Source organism: Lepisosteus oculatus, chromosome 7, assembly GCF_040954835.1.
Source record: "Lepisosteus oculatus isolate fLepOcu1 chromosome 7, fLepOcu1.hap2, whole genome shotgun sequence".
NCBI lineage: Eukaryota > Metazoa > Chordata > Actinopteri > Semionotiformes > Lepisosteidae > Lepisosteus > Lepisosteus oculatus.
In genome coordinates, this window is record NC_090702.1 from 10,554,884 (window position 1) to 10,573,498 (window position 18,615).

General features: G+C 37.1%; 1 protein-coding gene across 3 annotated transcripts in view; it reads right to left on the bottom strand.

Moving 5' to 3' along the window:
• Positions 1 to 298: 298 nt before the first annotated feature.
• Positions 299 to 18,615, bottom strand: part of svopl (SVOP-like) — a 35,082-nt gene continuing 16,765 nt past the window's right edge. For all 3 annotated transcript variants that reach the window (XM_006633797.3, XM_015353151.2, XM_069192152.1), the window contains exons 12-16: positions 17,959 to 18,070; positions 16,456 to 16,537; positions 13,730 to 13,819; positions 1,576 to 1,689; positions 299 to 979 (exon numbers count right to left, since the gene is read on the bottom strand). In XM_006633797.3, the coding sequence (XP_006633860.2) occupies positions 965 to 979; positions 1,576 to 1,689; positions 13,730 to 13,819; positions 16,456 to 16,537; positions 17,959 to 18,070 (413 nt within the window). In that variant the 3' untranslated portion in view covers positions 299 to 964. The remainder of the gene's footprint in view (positions 980 to 1,575; positions 1,690 to 13,729; positions 13,820 to 16,455; positions 16,538 to 17,958; positions 18,071 to 18,615) is intronic.

The window sequence follows — 18,615 nt, forward strand, 5'->3', positions numbered from 1 at the left end:
GATCTTATAAAATAAGATATACTGTATGCAGATCAGCTCAAAAAGAAGCCACAGAGAGGGCTGTTTGTGTCATTTATTTTCATTTGTTTAACACAATATTAAATTGTAAATAAGACAATTTATAAAATCTCTTGCTGCATTTCTTACCAAAAGAAGTGCTCCATGGTCAGAAGATAAGAGGGTTTTCTTGTCCTTTAGGTCCTCATAAAAATGTGTGTAAGCTTTGTACGGGAGTAGTAAAACAAGGGTTAACTGTTTTTGGAAAAAGCATTAAAACATAACAATGAGGAAAGCTTGGTTCATTTTGGTAATCTTTTATTTATTTTTTCATATTTTATTTTGTATTTTCCAGCTGGTAATGATCTTGTAGACTACTGTTTATCCACTGCCAGCTGTATACAGAAGCATTTCCTGCTTAATGTTGAAAAATAAGAACATGTTATAGACAAGAAGAGACCATTCAGCAATATGTATTAAATGGATTTTGGCATATTGGTCCTTAAGACATCTATAACTAGAAAATAATTTAATGACTGCAATTGCAAAGTGACCACCTTCTCTCATTTATCGTCATTTGTACATTTACAGCATAGACTCATACAATTTTGCATTCACAATACTTGAATTAATAAATGAATAAAGCATTTTATTATTAAATATGGCAGTGGACTTTTGTTTGCAATAAACAGACAACAAATACCAACATGCAACTTTTCCGTGAATGTCTCTGATTGGTGAGGATTATGACGGCTTCTTTTAAAAAATACCTTTTTGATCAAAATCAGAAGACTTCATGAAAAAATACTTTCTCCATATCCAGCTCATGGAAAACTCTTAAATGATTTTAAAAAAGGCAATAATTAATATGGAAAAATAACCCAACCCCTTCCTAAACAACCCTCCCTACAAATTGGTCCAGAGAGTCCCTCTCCCTTATAAAGAATCCTTTCTTCGTTGGTTCAGATCACGTTTCATTTTGCTAAAAAAAGAAAACAAGAAAAAAGGCTATGAAATAAAATAAAATTTAAATAGCACAGCCACAAATATTTTAAGGTTTTTTACTTTCTGGAATATGCACATAAATGTTATAATGAGGAAACAATTGCAAATAGCACTTACATTTAATGTTACAGTGTGTTAGGGACTTTTCAGTATGAATTCATTATATAGCTAAACAGTCATGTAAAGGCACACAACCAGAGTTTCTGAACACATTCCTATAGTTTGCTTTATCTTTGTTTTGCTCCAATACCTTGCTTTATCTAAGACTGTACTGCTGTTTTTCAATAAAAAGCAAACATAGTGTATGTAGTTATATTTTTCTACTTAACTACATCTTTTTTAGACCAGAAAAATATTAAACAGGTTTTAACTTTATTAGAGTGCCTGCTATAGAATCAGAAAATACAACTGATACTCAAAGCACTTTAGGAGATACTGGAACTGTGTTGCTTCTGATGGTGAAAAAAAGGATGGTATTTGGTGTTTCATCTTTATCAAATTAAGCCCAATTAAGTAGATATTCTTTATTATTTTCATTCAGTTTTATTTCCTGCTGTCATATTGTTGTCCTACCAGAAGAGCTCGGCCTTTTGTTTCTATAGGCAGGAGTAAAGCACCAACTGAGCACAGGAAACTGGTCACCGCAAATGGAACCAGAGCTGTTATCACAGATTTGGACATTAAGACCTGAAAGACAGAAATGTGTAAATGTACAACATCTTTTGTTTCTGTCCCCAGCTCTTTAAAGGACATCAAAAACAGGTTTTAAATGGGTTCAGCAGTTGAAAATATAAAGCCTATGTGGCAAATTTACACATAGGCTTTATGTATTGCTGTATATGTATTGCAGCATTGCTCAAAATACTGTATGTACTCTGTTTTCAATCATGCTCCATCCAGAAGTAAAGATTATGTTGACCCCTAAAACAAGGGACAAATTAAATTGTATATTATAAAACATTAAACACATAAAAAACCTCCCCCACATGGCTTTTAACTAATGACAAACATGCATTAAAGAAAATATTTTTGATAAAAACTTCACTGTCATTGTTATTTGAGTAGTGGACTCCTCACAAGTAAATGAAGTAACATTATAGAAAGAGCAAAACCATGACTGACAGGGCATCACTACATGTTTGCAATAAAGGCAAGCAAAATGAACACTGGTATACAGTAAGTGGAATTAGACTTTGTAGGTTAAGGAATTTTGGAACAGCACAGCAAAAATAAAAAATAAGGTACACAACAGTATTCTACCTAGCTCATAATCATTTTCTGCATTCTTTAACTTGGTAACCTTCTGTGGTTATTTTAGAAATGTTTTAACATACTCGTTTTAAATAAATTTCTTATGAACAATTGCAAGATTCTAATTAAACACAATAACAGCACATACTTGAACGAACAAAATTAGTACTTATAAACTTATAAAATGTTTCTGATTTATAATAGGCTGTTTTTTACTGTGTTTCTCATTTTTCACTGAATCCATCTCCACCTTTCCAGCTCCCCCTTGGTCACTTTTTACTGAGAAACAGATCTTATCTTATTTTAATTCATGTACTGTATGTTTCCATTCTGCATTTTTATCCATATTGTTATATTTCAGAAGACTTCTGGTTCATTTTCTTTCACTTACTCTACAAGATGTTATAACATCTGCAGTTTTAATTTTAGCTTTAGATATCTGCTAACTTTGTAAGCAACTGTGAGTTAGTTTCAATCTACAGGCTCTTGCACCTGTACTTGTGTTCTATGTCACCAAATTATAACTTCAGGACAGCAGATTCTGTGTTTTCTCAAATCTGATTATTTTTTTCAGTTTTGGAAAATTAATACATTACATGTGTAATGCTTTTTTAACTATGGGAAACCTTTTAAGTCAAGAACATGTAATGTTTAGGTAACGCAGTGACACATAATTGTTTCTTATTTATAATTTTCTTTGACACATTAAAAAATATCACATGTCCAGCACTAACTCTGGCATGGATGTGTGAGTTTTTTTTATATTCATCTCAGTCCCTTTAACTTACCTGCAGATGTGCTTATCTCCGTGTCAGTTCCCAGTGTACAATAATTTAGTGTGTTTACTAATTTATAAACCACTCACCACATTTGCCAAAAATGTGAAAATACTTTGTAGCTAATCCTGTTCTTCAAGTCTAAACTGTGTATTAAATCTGCAAATGTAACGTGCTCAAGGACATGATGGTGAGGTAAATTATAAATCTACAGTACATACGTCTACTAGAGCATAACCTGTCTCACTGAATCCATCTCCACCCTTGCAGCTGCCCCTTGGTCACTTTTCACTCTGCAGGGGTCCCACCCTCCTCATCCCCAAATGGGGGAAGGGAGGTGGGGAGAGGGATTCCAAGGGGATACAAACGCATTTTTGGTGTTCATTTGTTTTTAAATACAGTATGGGTGATTCTATAATTGTGGTTTCTTATGTTGCAGAGTATTTATGCTATTAAATAGGAACAAAATGTTGGAAAACCAGAATGCCATTACAAAATGTCCATTGAAATTATGTTATTTTACTACACATGTAATATATTATACTGATATTATTCATGTAATTCATGTGATATAAATTACCAATGTAGTAAATAATATGTCTTATATATCAAATGTGCAATTTTTGAATTATTTTGAAAAAGCTAATTAAAAATATTATGGACAAAATATGTATTTTGGTCCCCCAGAATCCCCCCAAAACATAAGAATTGTTTATTCCAGAAATGTGATCTCCTGAATATGATATCATCTAATGGGAAGAAGAAAGAAAGCAGGCCTGTAGTCTTTGATGTTTGACATTTTGGTAAGACAGTATATACAGTGCAGTCCGTAAGTATTTGGACGGTGACACAATTTTTGTTGTTTTGGCTCTGTACTCCAGCACATTGGATTTGAAATGAAACAATTACAATGAGGCAGAAAGTGCAGAAAGTGCAGAAAGTCAGCTTTAATTTAACATTTGGTGAACCATATACAGATGCAGCCATTCAAAATGGGTGAGGTATTTCGCGGCATACCGCGACACGCCCACCGGGGTATCACACAGTTCACGTGTGTCACGTGACTAACTATCCGGCATCGCCTTGTAAAACCGCCAGGGGGAGCTTAACCTCTCATGTACAGCATTTGAGCCTTTAATTTTGAACTGTGTATTACAGCATGTTAATCATCAGTCATTAAAATGTTGGTATATTTTATGAAAGCAAGATTGCTCAGTTGGACAAAAGTACACAACCTACCTTTATCAGAAATATTTATGCATCAAAGCCTTTACTGAAGATATTACTAATAGTATTAATAATGGATGACTTTGGACAAGCTGTATACTCAAAGTATAATTTCTTTAGCACATTTGTACAAGCACTTGGAATCTGTCCAAGCCATACTTTGTCAGGCATTTTGTTTTACTTCAATGGGCATAAAAACTTTTAACAGGGCGTTTCATAATTTCTAACTACGAAAATGATTTAAAATGCGACACCTATCATTCAACTAGAGCTTAAAATATCACAAGGATCCTCAAGAGCACAGCAAAGAGTGTATTAAAAGACACTTGTATTTATCAACGCTTTCTTTTCCGTATACCAGATTTTATGGAACCACTTCAGAGGGGTGTCAGCCTGTCAGATTCCAGGAATCGGCACTTTAAAGGAAAAATACACACCGGTATTCCATTTCTCCCTAACGATTTTAAGCATCGAAGTATTTAACTAGCATGTGAAATAGCGTGTGAAAAAGTGGTAGTTTTAAGCTTTTCTGCTAATATAATATGGAATCACGTATCTAAAGAATTCGTGTACTGCGACAGGGCTGTGTAGGGCTGTTTCGCCTGCCTGTTCATGCGAGCTGTCTTGTAGCCTACTGGTCTAGGTGTGTGACTATCAACTGGCAGGTTGTGTGTTCGAATCCAGCTGGTGCTGGACTTTTCATTTTTATTTATTTATTTTTTAATTGCGTAACATAAACATATTACCGTATGCAAACTGTACTGTATACAGTATGTATATGTATATTTAATGTCTTAACTGTGCCCGTTTAAGTATTGAATATTCATATCTAATTTTACCACTGAAGGGAAATCTTAGTAGCTGAGCATAAAAAAATAGGAGCATACTGTAACGCGTGTGAAGGCCATAAACGATATTAATTTTGGAACATAAACATACAGTATATGGCTAGTCTCGGTACTTTAAAGAAAAAAATACACACCAGTATTCCATTTCTCCCTAAACATTGTAAGCTTCGAAGTCTTTAACTAACGTGATACCGGAGTCAACAAGCATACTTTTAGAATTTGATTAAAAGGGAATATAATATGGAATCGCGTATCTCAAGAAATTAATAACCGATACTACAGTGCTTAAGTACTGCTCACGTATATGTTTCTAGGTTTATGTTATGCATTTCATACGGTCAAATTACTTTTGAGCAACTAATAAGAAGCGCGTTTTAGTTTCGTTTTGTGCTGGGACCCGTGGATTGATTAGAGATATCAAGTACATACAAGTCATTTTTTAAATGTTGTAGTTCGTCTTGAAAAAATGTTACGAGTACATCATCTATCAACAATTACACAGGTTCTGTTTCCATATTGCGGATTTTGGTTACGTAATATTATTTTCTAGATTTCACGTTGTGAATATATGATTTGGGCAAACAGAGCCACAAAGAAGTACATTATTGGTTGTTGGTTTTTTTTTGCAGTTTTATCTAGAACAAGCGATGCTTAAACCTTTGTCTGATTCTTGTGAAACTATCCACACGACAGTTACAGTACCTAGGAGTTGACTTCAGTGATGTCACTGATGGGATGTTTCTAAAAATCCATCCTCTGTAAAACGTCTTCTCTAGTTGTCCTGCATATGTATTCCCTAATGAAGCTGTGTGTTCTGAGCCTGGATCTCTACATTTCTGTATGAACCAGCTTAGAGGGCTAAAGACAGCTTGTGTTTAAATTGAGTGTAAGGTAATTTATGCTTCTAAAGTCATGGTCAGCATTTATTTTTGTACTGTGCTGTAAACTTGTTCTGTGCCAAGTCACATTATTTTATAGCGTTTTTATAGCGTTATCAAATCCGGTGGCGCTGTGTGTTAGTTTACTGACTCCCATGTCACATGGTCTGTGATTGAAACCTGTAAAACCGGTTTAATTCGTCACAGCCAGCACTCTTCAGGTGTGAGGGTCTTCTGCTCAGAATGAAACGCTAAAATGTTTGTGTATATTCTAATGGTAGTGGTGGCAGGGTGTGTGGGAACAGGTTTGGTTGAAATTGCATTGGAGATCTATGTTCTTCACACCTAAAACATTTTCTCTGAAAGCATTTTCTTCACAGTTTAACCGATCTTGTTACAGCATGTTACAGTTTACTATTATTAACCATATTAATTTTAAGTGCTTAATGTAAAATCTTGTAAAAATATATTTTCATTGTTCAAATATACATATATACTAGATATCCATCCATTATATTCCATAATATCCATGAAATATATGGCGCTGAAATATGTGTGACGCAGTGGTGGCCTGACACGGTGAGGTGCCCTGGCAGCTGTATGATGCAGTGGTGGCCTGGCACAGTGAGGTGCGCTTGCAGCTATGTGACGCAGTGGTGGCCTGGCACCGTGAGGTGCACTGGCAGTTGTGTGATGCAGTGGTGGTCGGGTATGTAGAGGTGCACTGGCAGCTGTGTGTTGTGACGCAGTGGTGGCCTGGCACGGTGAGGTGCGCTGGCAGCTGTGTGATGCAATGGTGGCCTGGCACGGTGAGGTGCGCTGACAGCTGTGTGGTGTGGCGCAGTTGTGGCCTGGCACGGTGAAGTGCGCTGGCAGCTGTGTGATGCAGTGGTGGCCTGGCACGGTGAAGTGCGCTGGCAGGTGGGTGATGCAGTGGTGGCCTGGCACCGTGAGGTGCGCTGGCAGCTGTGTGGTGTGACGCAGTGGTGGCCTGGCACAGTGAAGTGCGCTGGCAGCTGTGTGGTGTGAAGCAGTGGTGGCCTGGCACGGTGAGGTGCCCTGGCAGCTGTATGATGCAGTGGTGGCCTGGCACGGTGAGGTGCGCTTGCAGCTATGTGACGCAGTGGTGGCCTGGCACGGTGAGGTGCGCTGGCAGCTGTGTGATGCAGTGGTGGTCAGGTATGTAGAGGTGCACTGGCAGCTGTGTGTTGTGACGCAGTGGTGGCCTGGCACGGTGAGGTGCGCTGGCAGCTGTGTGATGCAGTGGTGGCATGGCACAGTGAGGTGCGCTGACAGCTGTGTGGTGTGGCGCAGTTGTGGCCGGGCACGGTGAAGTGCGCTGGCAGCTGTGTGATGCAGTGGTGGCCTGGCACGGTGAAGTGCGCTGGCAGGTGGGTGATGCATTGGTGGCCTGGCACCGTGAGGTGCGCTGGCAGCTGTGTGGTGTGACGCAGTGGTGGCCTGGCACGGTGAAGTGCGCTGGCAGCTGTGTGGTGTGACGCAGTGGTGGCCTGGTACGGTGAGGTGCGCAGTTCATTAACCCTTGTATGTGCTATCCGCGCCCAAAATGCAATTTAAAAAAAGTCAAAAACCGTGCTCAAATGCAATTTTCAAAGTACAATAAAATACAATATTGTTGTTGCTGCTGTTCTGGTTGTTTTTATCCCGTAAAGCGTTTTGAGAAGCCACCTTTAAAGTCGATATATGTTGTAGAACCGCTGATTCTTATGGAATGTGTTCCGCAGGAGATTCAAATTTTTATTTATTTTTTAATCGCGTATCTAAGGAAATCTCAGTATAACTTTGTTCATGAACAAACAGTGACATGTTACATTATCATTGTTTTTTTTAACAAGGCTCGCCAGCTAATGTGAATCGAAACCTGTCTTGCTAGCTTTTAAAGTTGTGCATGTGTAAACAACAATTGAAATAGAGAAAAAAAGACCCGACTGACAAGCCGATACATACTCTTAGAGTTTGATTAATATTGAATATAATACAAAAATACAGTAAGGAACTTAAAAGTTAAAGGAGATGCTTCATATTGCTTGACTAATTTTAAAAACTAAGTTATAAATGCAGACGCTCCCTCGGTGCCGCGCCGGGTGTAAATATCAAAGTATACATTCCCAACAAGAATTGTACCCATCTGTCATGCAAATAAAACACCTTGAATTGAATTGAGGGAGATAGGGGGACAAATATACTGTAGACAGGACTCAAGGCAAATAAGATACTTATGGGTACGCAGGCATTAACGACAGCAACATACAAAACGTTTGCACGTACTGAGTTAAATTATTACTTGGTTTTCAAAGTGCAATGAAATACAATATTGTTGTTGCTGCTGTTCTGGTTGTTTTTATCCCATAAAGCGTTTTGAGAAGCCACCTTTAAAGGCGATATATGTTGTAGAACCGCTGATTCTTATGGAATGTGTTCCGCAGGAGATTCAAATTTTTATTTATTTTTTAATCGGGGGGTTGTAAGGGGGGGTTGTACTTGCAGTGCATCGGCATAGACGGGAAAGCAAGAGCTGACCGCTACGCCGCCCTCGTGTTTCGAAATCTTGTGACTTTTGAAATTTACTGGGGGTGGATCACGTCTGTAAATTTCGATGGGTACAGAGGCAAAAGTGCCTTGCCTTGCAATCTCCGGGAAACCATTAGTACGATGGTGAATCGGAGATTCTCAACCCTTGTTGCGTACGACTGGAAAAGAATTCGTGATCGGATCAACGAAATGCTTCGTAGGAGGAGGTGGTCTTTTCCTCTTGTCTAACAGTCTGTCCACAAACAAAACATTCCTGTTAGACAAGAGGAATTGAAAAAAAACAATTTTGTCAATGAAAACCGGTGTGTGTGTCTCTCCCTGCTGGATGTCCCTCTCACAAACTGCTGAATGAATAAAATAATTTTATTGAAAACGAGTTTGCGATTGTCTGGTCTTTAAATTATTGAGATACGCGATTCCATATTATATTCCCTTTTAATCAAATTCTAAAAGTATGCTTGTTGACTCCGGTATCACGTTAGACTTCGAAGCTTACAATGTTTAGGGAGAAATGGAATACTGGTGTGTATTTTTTTCTTTAAAGTACCAAGACCAGCTATATACTGTATGTTTATGTTCCAAAATTAATATCGTTTATGGCCTTCACACGCGTTACAGTATGCTCCTATTCTTTTTATGCTCAGCTACTAAGATTTCCCTTCAGTGGTAAAATTCAATATCTACAACGGGCACAGTAAAGACGTTTACAGTAAGTCTTTCTTCGACAGACCAACGGACCACGAGTGCCCCTGTCGGTCAACCAATCACGCACCGCGGTATTTTGCGTCATCGCGCGTCACGATGCACGGCGGCGTAGCCAATTACCTCCGGTACGTGTCTGTACCGCGCACTTTGAATGGCTGCATCTGTAGAAATCACAGCCCTTTTTATACATAGTCCTCCCATTTTAGGGGACCAAAAGTAATTGGACAATTGGCTGCTCAGTTGAATGCTTTCAATTGTGAAGAAAAAACCCTTTTCAACTGTTGAACAGATCAGGAACACTCTCCATGATGTAGGCATAGATGTGACAAGGACTACCAAGAGAAGAATACACCAACATAATCTCAGAGGGTTAACCACAAGATGCAAGCCACTGGTGAGAAAAGACAGGTAACACTTTGCTAAAAAGTTCATAAAAAAAAGTCCCTAAAGTTCTGGGGCAAAGCCTTATGGACACATGAGACAAAGATTAACCTGCCCCAGAGTAATGGAAAGGGAAAAGTATGGAGGCAAAATGGAACTGCTCATGATCCAAAGCATACTGTACCACCTCATCTGTGAAACATGGGTGATTTTTCTTCCTCGTGATCAGCTCAGAATCTTTGTGTACGCTGTAAGGTTTTTACTTCTTAATTAAACTTTTAAAATACACTAATTTCTTAACACACGTTTCAAAGAGAAAAAATCCCATTCTTTTCTCTTCCTGTTGTGTGAAACTGATCAGCAGGTCTTTTTTTCCCAATCAGAGGATCTGAAAATAGCGTACTGCCCATTGCGCTCCATCAGAGAGGGCCGCAGCACCGAGAGGGGGAGGAGGCGCGGAGCTCAGCAGTACAGAACGAACGTTTTGCTGCCTGGAGCGCTTATGGCAGCAATCGCGTCTGCATTTATAACTTAGTTTTTAAAATTAATCAAGCAATATGAAGCATCTCTTTTTAATTTTAAGTCCCTTAATTATCATTAAGCACAGCTTTCTCACCACTTAGACTACTTTTTGATACCATCCTTAGACAAAGCAGAAACTTGTTGTTCTGTGTAATGACATTATAAGTGGAAAGATTACAGATTTTAATCGTCTTTAATTTTGTTACGTTATCAATTTAGAAACGTTTTATTTATTCAAACACCATAAAACTATTCTGGATTGTATTTCTGAATGGTATGTTACACTTAGTTCACTGTTTTAAATACATCTAATTTAGAAAGTTAGGTGTTAGCATAAACTGTTAGTAATCAATAATATTAAATTTAGCACTGTAATAAGTTGTTGTACTTTCCCCCGCATCTTGTAAAAATATATTTTCATTGTTCAAATATACATTAAATCTGACTATCATATAATAAGTTAAATACAAAATTAAAGAAAAAATAGGGTAAAATATAATTCAAAATATTTTGCTAACAATGTTAACTGTTTATAAATAATAAAATGTATTAACTAAGGAGTAGCATGGCACAGTTGTTTTTGTTTTGTTTTTTTCATAAATACAACAGTAGTACCTGACGTCTCAGTGGCTTTCAAAATTAAATTATGCATGCAAACCTGTGAACTAGAAAGATAACTAAGATATCCATCCATTTCTAATGGTGGCGAAGTGGTTAGGATTGCTATCTTGCAGCACTGGGGTCCTACGTTCAATTGCTGCTGTCCTGTGTGTGTGGGGTTTGCATGTTCTCTCTGGGTTACATGGTTTTTCTCCATATGTGTGATATGACTCCCTCTCGCACTCCAGAACATACTGGTAAGTTAATTGGTTTATGGGAAAACTGGCTCTGGTGTGTGTGTGTTTGTGTCTGTCTGTCCTGTGATGGACTGGCGCTATGTCCAGGGTGTATTCTGCCTTGTGTCTGTTGCTTACTGGGATAGGCTCCAAATCCTCTGTACTGGATAAAGAGATTAGAAATGGATGGAAGTAAAGGCACTGTGTGGATGGAACTATACACAGTGTTAGAAACCCACTATGAAATGGCAGCATCTCACTGAGAATAAAATATCTTATAGTGCTGGCTTAAGGAAACAGTCTTTCCACCTCTCTTGCACATCAGTATCCATACCTAGTTATTTAAACAAATTGCCTCTAATTATAAACATCTTAATATGCTGGCTCTGTGGATCCGCATCAACTATGTTTGCACATTCCTTCAATTCATGTGCATCCAACACACAGTTCAATGCTAGCAACTACACAAAATCTAACATACAATCCTCATTTCAGTATCTGACAGTATGTAAACATACAGTCTGTTAACTTAATCATTTTCATCAAAAGTATGCCTAACCCCATTAGGAAGTGTTCTTGTTATCAGTGTATTCCTCAGCTTTCCCAAAATTATCTTACCAACATCTCTAGTCTTTCATCCTGCAATAACTCAGCCAACACTTAATCCCCAAAAGCTGCTTGTGTTAATTTCTTTAAATCACAAATATCATATGTAAATACTGGCCATGTAATACTCTGCATTGTGGAATAATAGTTTATTTTAAAGGGAACTAGAGAAACTAAGAACTAGAGAAATCAAGAAAGGCTTTTTTTTCTAGAATTAATAAATGCACATCCTGTTCACTGGGGAAATTAAATCCACACTGAGCAATCTTCAATATGTTCAGAATATGACAGCAAGAATCCTATCAGGGACGCATTACACCTATTTTCAAGTCCTTGCACTGGTTACCTATCAGGTTTCGAGTCAACTTCAAAATCCTCATCCTCATTCAGTACCTACAGTATATGGCTTATTATCTGTCTACTCCCCACCTTTGTCCGTCTGACTCTGGTCTTCTAGCTGTCCTCAAGAATATCTACATTCTGTGGGTGACAGGACCTTCTCTGTTTGCAAATCCTTTCCAGTTGATGACTTCGGTTTTACGTCTCATCCGAAGGACAGCACCTGTTTACAGTATAGTGTCCCCATCACTATACTGGGGCATTAGGACCCACGTGGACCACAGGGTGAGCGCCCCCTGCTGGCCCCACTAACACCTCTTCCAGCAGCAACCTTAGTTTTTCCCAGGAGGTCTCCCATCCAGGTACTGACCAAGCTCACACCTGCTTAGCTTCAGTGGGTTGCCAGTTGTGAGTACAGGCCTGGCAGAGGATCACCAGGAAAGATACCCAACGTCTGGTGATGTCTATGGGTCGCAGACTTCACAAAGTCATCAACTGCAAAGGATTTGCAAACATGCCAAATTTTATTTAAGATTATGTTAATGTGTCCAATTACTTTTGGTCCTATGAAATGGGGGCACTATGTATAAAAAGGGCTGTGATTCCTATATGGTTCACCCATTATAGACATAAATACCCTAAAATTAAAGCTGACATTCTGCACTGTAACATCGTAGTCATTGTTTTATTTCAAATCCAATGTGCTGGAGTATAGAGCCAAAACAGCAAAAATATTGTCACTGTCCAAATACTTATGGACTGCACTTTAGTGTAACAATGTTACTTGAAAATATGCAAGACACATGATGCCGTAAATACATAAAGGACAAAATTGATATTAAATGTAGTATATAACCATGATACACACAGATGTGCTAATCTGCCTTTCCATCATGCTGCTCTGTCTCCCTCTAGGAATGGACCCAGAAAACTAGTTCAGGGTCATTTGTATCTGAAAAAAAAACTGGTGGAGAAACACATTTGCCCTTCTTTTGCAAGAATTACTGTTCAACAGGTATTTATGTGAAATACCTATATATGACCATATCAAGCAGAACAAAATTAAAATAGGTAACAATTGTGCATCTTTTGGATTCAGTCTTTCTTTGATTAAAGAAAAAAACTTTAACTAATAAATAATGGAATTTAAAAAACTCTGTTACTGTTACACAGTATTGTGACATATTGTATCTTAATTAGCCTGGTGTGTAATCATTGTATTTAATCAAATTATTTGTAGCTAGTACTATGCTTTTTGTACAGTGTAATTAGCACAGGAAAGCACTAATGGGTTAATAAATTGTTTGACAACCAGACCCAGCTGTGGTACTTTAAGGATTCACCACATCACCTGGCAATTTTACAGAGTAGTGCAGTCCTGCATCATATTATTCAAAAAAATAAAAATGGTGTAATCTGGTGCTGTTCGTCATGCCTTGGCACTTGTTATGATATAGTACCTGACTCCTCACACAAATGAGGAATGCATCTGCATTCGCTTGGGTTTTTGCTGGGTGCTCTGGTTTTGCTCCTATCTGTCCAAAGACATACTGGTAAGTTAATTGGCTTCTGGCAAAATTAGCTGTTGTGTGAGACTGGGAGTGTGTGTTCCCTGTGATGGACTAGTGTCCCATCCATTGTGTATCCCACTTTGCGCCCACTGCTTACAGGGATAGACTCTGGCTCCCCCACACCCTAGGTTGAAGCGGTTAGAAAATGGACCGAAGCATCCCTTACTGCTTTCAATTATCTCCTATTGTTATGAACATTATTAAAAACAATAATAATTGTTAAGACATGCTTACCTGAGCTATAAACGGTGCTATCATGCCACCTATACGGCTGAAAGAGGTACAAAACCCCAATCCTATGGATCGCACTGAGGTTGGATAGACCTGAGAGCAAACAAAAATAGAGCTATAAAAATCTAAAAATATCAGATTGTCAATGACTAGATTGTCAATGAGCAGGACATTATGGTGTGAGGAACTTTTCTATTCCTTGAATGTGATAAAAAAACAGAATAGCATTACCACTCACAAAGAAACAAAAATAAATTAAATAAAAAAAACAACATGTAATATTAAATGTGTTAAACACTACAGCTCTTTACCATACTGTTTTAGTACTTTACTGTCAGCAAATATTTTAAACACTTTTAATTTGCTGTAAGGGATGGGGGGTCATTATTTTGTACCTGACACTGTGTACAATACTCACCCCTTGCAATGATGCCCCATTATGGTGAATAACATAATATACAGTATACACATTTTTTAAAGTGAAGATTTTTCATTCAAACATGAATTCTCTAATTACATTTTTTTAAAGAAACAGGATTTAACTCCTATCTGCCTTACAAGTGTTAGTAAAACTACAGCAAAACCTTTCTGTCCACAGCTGAATATAGAAAACCATTTAATATTATAAAAAACTATTGATCTGTATCCAGAAAAACATTAAATAGGCTATATATTAATATAAATAAGAAGTGAATATTATGTTTTACATCAAGAACGACTTTACAATGTACAGTGGATATAAAAAGTATACACACCCTTACTGAAATTGCAGGTTTAAATGAAATGAAGATAAATCATGTCAGACATTTTTCCATCTATAATGTGACCTTGCAACCAACAAAATTCAAGAGAAAAACAAATAGATAATTATTAGGAAAAATAAATGAAATTAAAAAACCTACAACACCCTGGTTGCATACCCTTTTATAATGGGGGCTGTAGCTGTGTTCAGAGTTAACCAATCACATTCAAAATCATCTCCCAAGTTAAGTAACCTGCCATCAATGAAAGTGATTCTGATTAACCCCAAATAATAATCAGCCGTTCCTGTAGGATTTCCTTGAAACTTTCGTGGTTGCATCCTACTGGGATAGCCACAGTCCGCAAGGAGCTGACAAAACATCTATGGGATCTTATAGTTGAAAGGTACCGATCAGGAGAGTGGTATAAAATAATTTCAATGGCATTGGATGTACCATGGAGCACTGTGAAGACTATCATCAATAAGTGGAGAAAATGTGGCACCACAGGGACATGACAAGATCAGGACAACCCTCCAAAGTTGATGACAGGACAAGGAGAAAACTTATCAGGGAGGTTACCAATAGGTCTACAGCAACATTAAAGGAGCTGCAGGAATTTCTGGCAGGTATTGGTCACTCTTTACATGTTACAATAATCTCCCGTATTCTGCACACATCTGGGCTATGGGGCAGGGTGGCAAGACGGAAGCGATTTCTCACAAAAAAGAACATCCAAACCCATCTAAGTTTTGCAAAAAAATGAATTCAATCACCCTAAAACATGTGGGGAAATGTCTTATGGTCAGATGAGACAATGGGTGATCTTTTTGGCCTTAATTCTCAAAGATATGTTTGGTGCAAAGACAACACAGCTCATCATCCAAAGAACACCATACCTACTGTGAAGCATGGTGGTGGAAGCATCATATTTTGGGGCTGCTTCTCTTCAGCTGGGACAGGGGCTATAGTCAAGATAAATGGGATAATGACTAGCTCCAAATATAAGATATTGATATACTGTAAGATATACTGTAGGATATTTGGCACAAAACCTTCTGGCCTCTGTCAGAAAGCTGAAGATGAAGAGGAATTTCACCTTCAAACATAATGACCCAGAGCACACATCCAAGTCAACCAAGGAATGGCTTCAGAAAAGGAAAATCAAAGTCTTGGAATGGCCCAGTCAGAGCCCAGACCTCAATCCAATAGAAAACCTGTAGTATGACCTAAAGAGGGCTGTACAAAGGAGATCCACTGACAATATGAAGGAGCTTGAACTTTTTTTCAAGGAAGAGCGGGATAAAATTGCAAATTCCAGGTGTGCAAAGTTGATAGAAACTTATTCACAAAGACTTACTGCTGTAATAAATGCAAAAGGTGCTTCCACAAAGTATTAGTTGGGGGGGGTGCACACTTACTGTATACAACCAGGGTGTTGTAGATTTTTTAATTTCAATTATTTTTCCTAATAATTATCTATTTATTTTATCTATTCGAATTTTGTTGGTTGCAAGGTCACATTAAAGATGGAAAAATGTTTGACATGATTTATCTTGATTTCTGGCTTTATATAATAAAAACCCTTTTCAATAAGGGTGTGTAGAATTTTTATATACACTGTATAGCTCAGATGGAAATGGACAGAGTGAGGCTGTATCCTTATTTTCTGCAACAGTAGAGCCTGTGAGTCTATGCTTATGAACTTTTTCAAGGAGCTCAGCCCTGTCTAGTACCAGACCAATACAAGGATTGTACAGAGAGCTGTGTTTAATAAAGCTTTCCTGGTGTAAAACCTAATATGTTCCAGTTTCACGAATGTAAATCCATTTAAAAGTATTAAAGGTTAACTACTTTAATATTTTACTAATGTAACTGGAGTATTCCTTAACATCCAAGTATTAAAGAGGAAGATAGTCTGTAGCCAAAACCAATATTGTGAATAAGGAACCTGTGTGAAATACTTTAATTCTACATTTGTACACCCACCTCAGCAGTATAAATATAAACAGCATTGAAGTTCATTGCTACGATGGAACGAAGTAGAAAAAGTAAGATTGTAAAGCCAAACCTGTAAGACAGAAAAAATAAATTTTATTAAATCCAGATAAGAATCATGGCATTCTAGAGCCTACCTTAAAAGAAGAAGGTGAAAGACAGAAATACACCATAGATGAGATGCCCATGCATTGCAGGGCACATACTGTGAGAACACAAACACAAAAGGACAGCTTATAGCCATGCCACAAGTCTTTGAAACTTTGAAACTTGGTGGAAGCTAGAGCATCCAGAAAAGTCCACACAAACCTGGGGAGAACATGCAAACACCACACAGAATGTGCTCCAACATGCAATATACAGTAATCAAAAACAGTAAAGCTCATGTCACCATGCTGTATTTTTAAGGTGACACTTGTTTTTTTTAAAAGAAAGTTGACACATTTAAAGTGGAAATGAAATCTATTTCTCTTACCAGAATGATAGTTGTTATTCAAAAAAGAGACTACCACAACTGTGTTTTGAGCAGTAAGCAACCTTCAAAAATGCCACTTCAGCAATGTAAAAATGTTTCAGGTTTGTAAAACACGCACAATAATCTGAAATAGTATGAAATGATTCTGCTCTGAAACATCAGAGCATTAAGCAATCAAGCTTTTGCTGCTCGTTACACAAAAGCCTAGTAACAGCGCTATGGTCCCTATTTTGATACAACTTTAACTCAAAATCAAGGCTGAAGGCTTGACTGTAGTCAACGAACAATTACAAAATGTAGGTTCCTCTGATAAAGCACATTTCTTTGTATGCAGGGCTGAGCTTATCTTATACTTGCAGAAGACTGTTGGGAAAGGTCTTCTAATATGGTACGGGATGCCATCTCTTGATATTGTGTATAACAAATATTTCAGAATGATGGGTAAATATGTGGCAAAGTTATCACAGACTGATATATTGACAAAGTTCTGCAACTCAGTGTTATTATTTTCCAATAAATATCAATTTATTTTCCAGATTCTCAAGTGCAGTTGTGCATAATTCAGTTGTGCATAATTCTAGTCCTGAACAGTCATAGTCTCTGTATCTTTTCCTCCTACCTCCATAATGATTTTATTCAGCTAATTTAACACTTCAAAGGATTTCAGCTTTTTGATTATTTAAAGATATAGAGAACAGGGAACAAATTGATTTGAGCTCAGCTCATCTTAAAAACAAGTGTCACCTGGGATTTTGATAATACCAGATAACAAACCATAAGGGTCTCCATGTATTCCAAAACTAACATCAGTACTCAAAGGGTGGACTGGACATCCCCTAGATTTTAATTTACATTTAGATCTAGGTTGTTGGGGGTCCAGTATGGCTACTAATTGGGGCCATACACAACTCAGACACACCTTAATTAGGAACCTCTATTAATGGAACAACCATGCAAAGTCATTGCTTTTTATTTTGTCACAGATGAAAGCAGAATTAAAATAATTTAAGTTCACTTACAATGTTGAGCAAATGCTGAGAAGCAGAAAGAATATTCCAGAGCATATCATTAAAATGGCCATGCTGTATTTCCGTCCTAAAGTATTTAACATGATGATATTCAAAGGAAGAACTGGAAAAAACAAGCATATTTGAAAAAACATATTTTGCAATCTTAAAACGATGAAGAATATAAAATTGTGTAGTTAATTCTTCAAAAAGTACAACTAGCATTAGAAGTAAAATTGATGCTTATGTTTAATTTTGTTACTTTTTCTTTTCTGAGAAAAGAATTCTCCGGAATTTGGATTGAGGAAATCATCCTTTATTAAAAATAATATAATTCTATTAAAGAATAAATTAAAATTATAAGTTTGTTATTTCTAAACAAGACATAAAGTAATACTTTATAAATTTAGAGAATCCCACTTTAGAAATGTTTTTAAAAATTGCATTTGAATTTATCTTATTTTTTAAAGTTGAAAACTCACTACAGTTGAGGACAACTACTGTATGTTGTAAAGATATTTATATAAGAAATTTACATGAATATTTACATACGTCAAAAAATAAAAAAGAACTAAGTAATAATGTGATCAATTCATTAATAATAACAATCCCCAAATTTATAAAGTAATTGTTGTGTCTTAAAGGATCCCACCAGTTAAATTAAGAGGA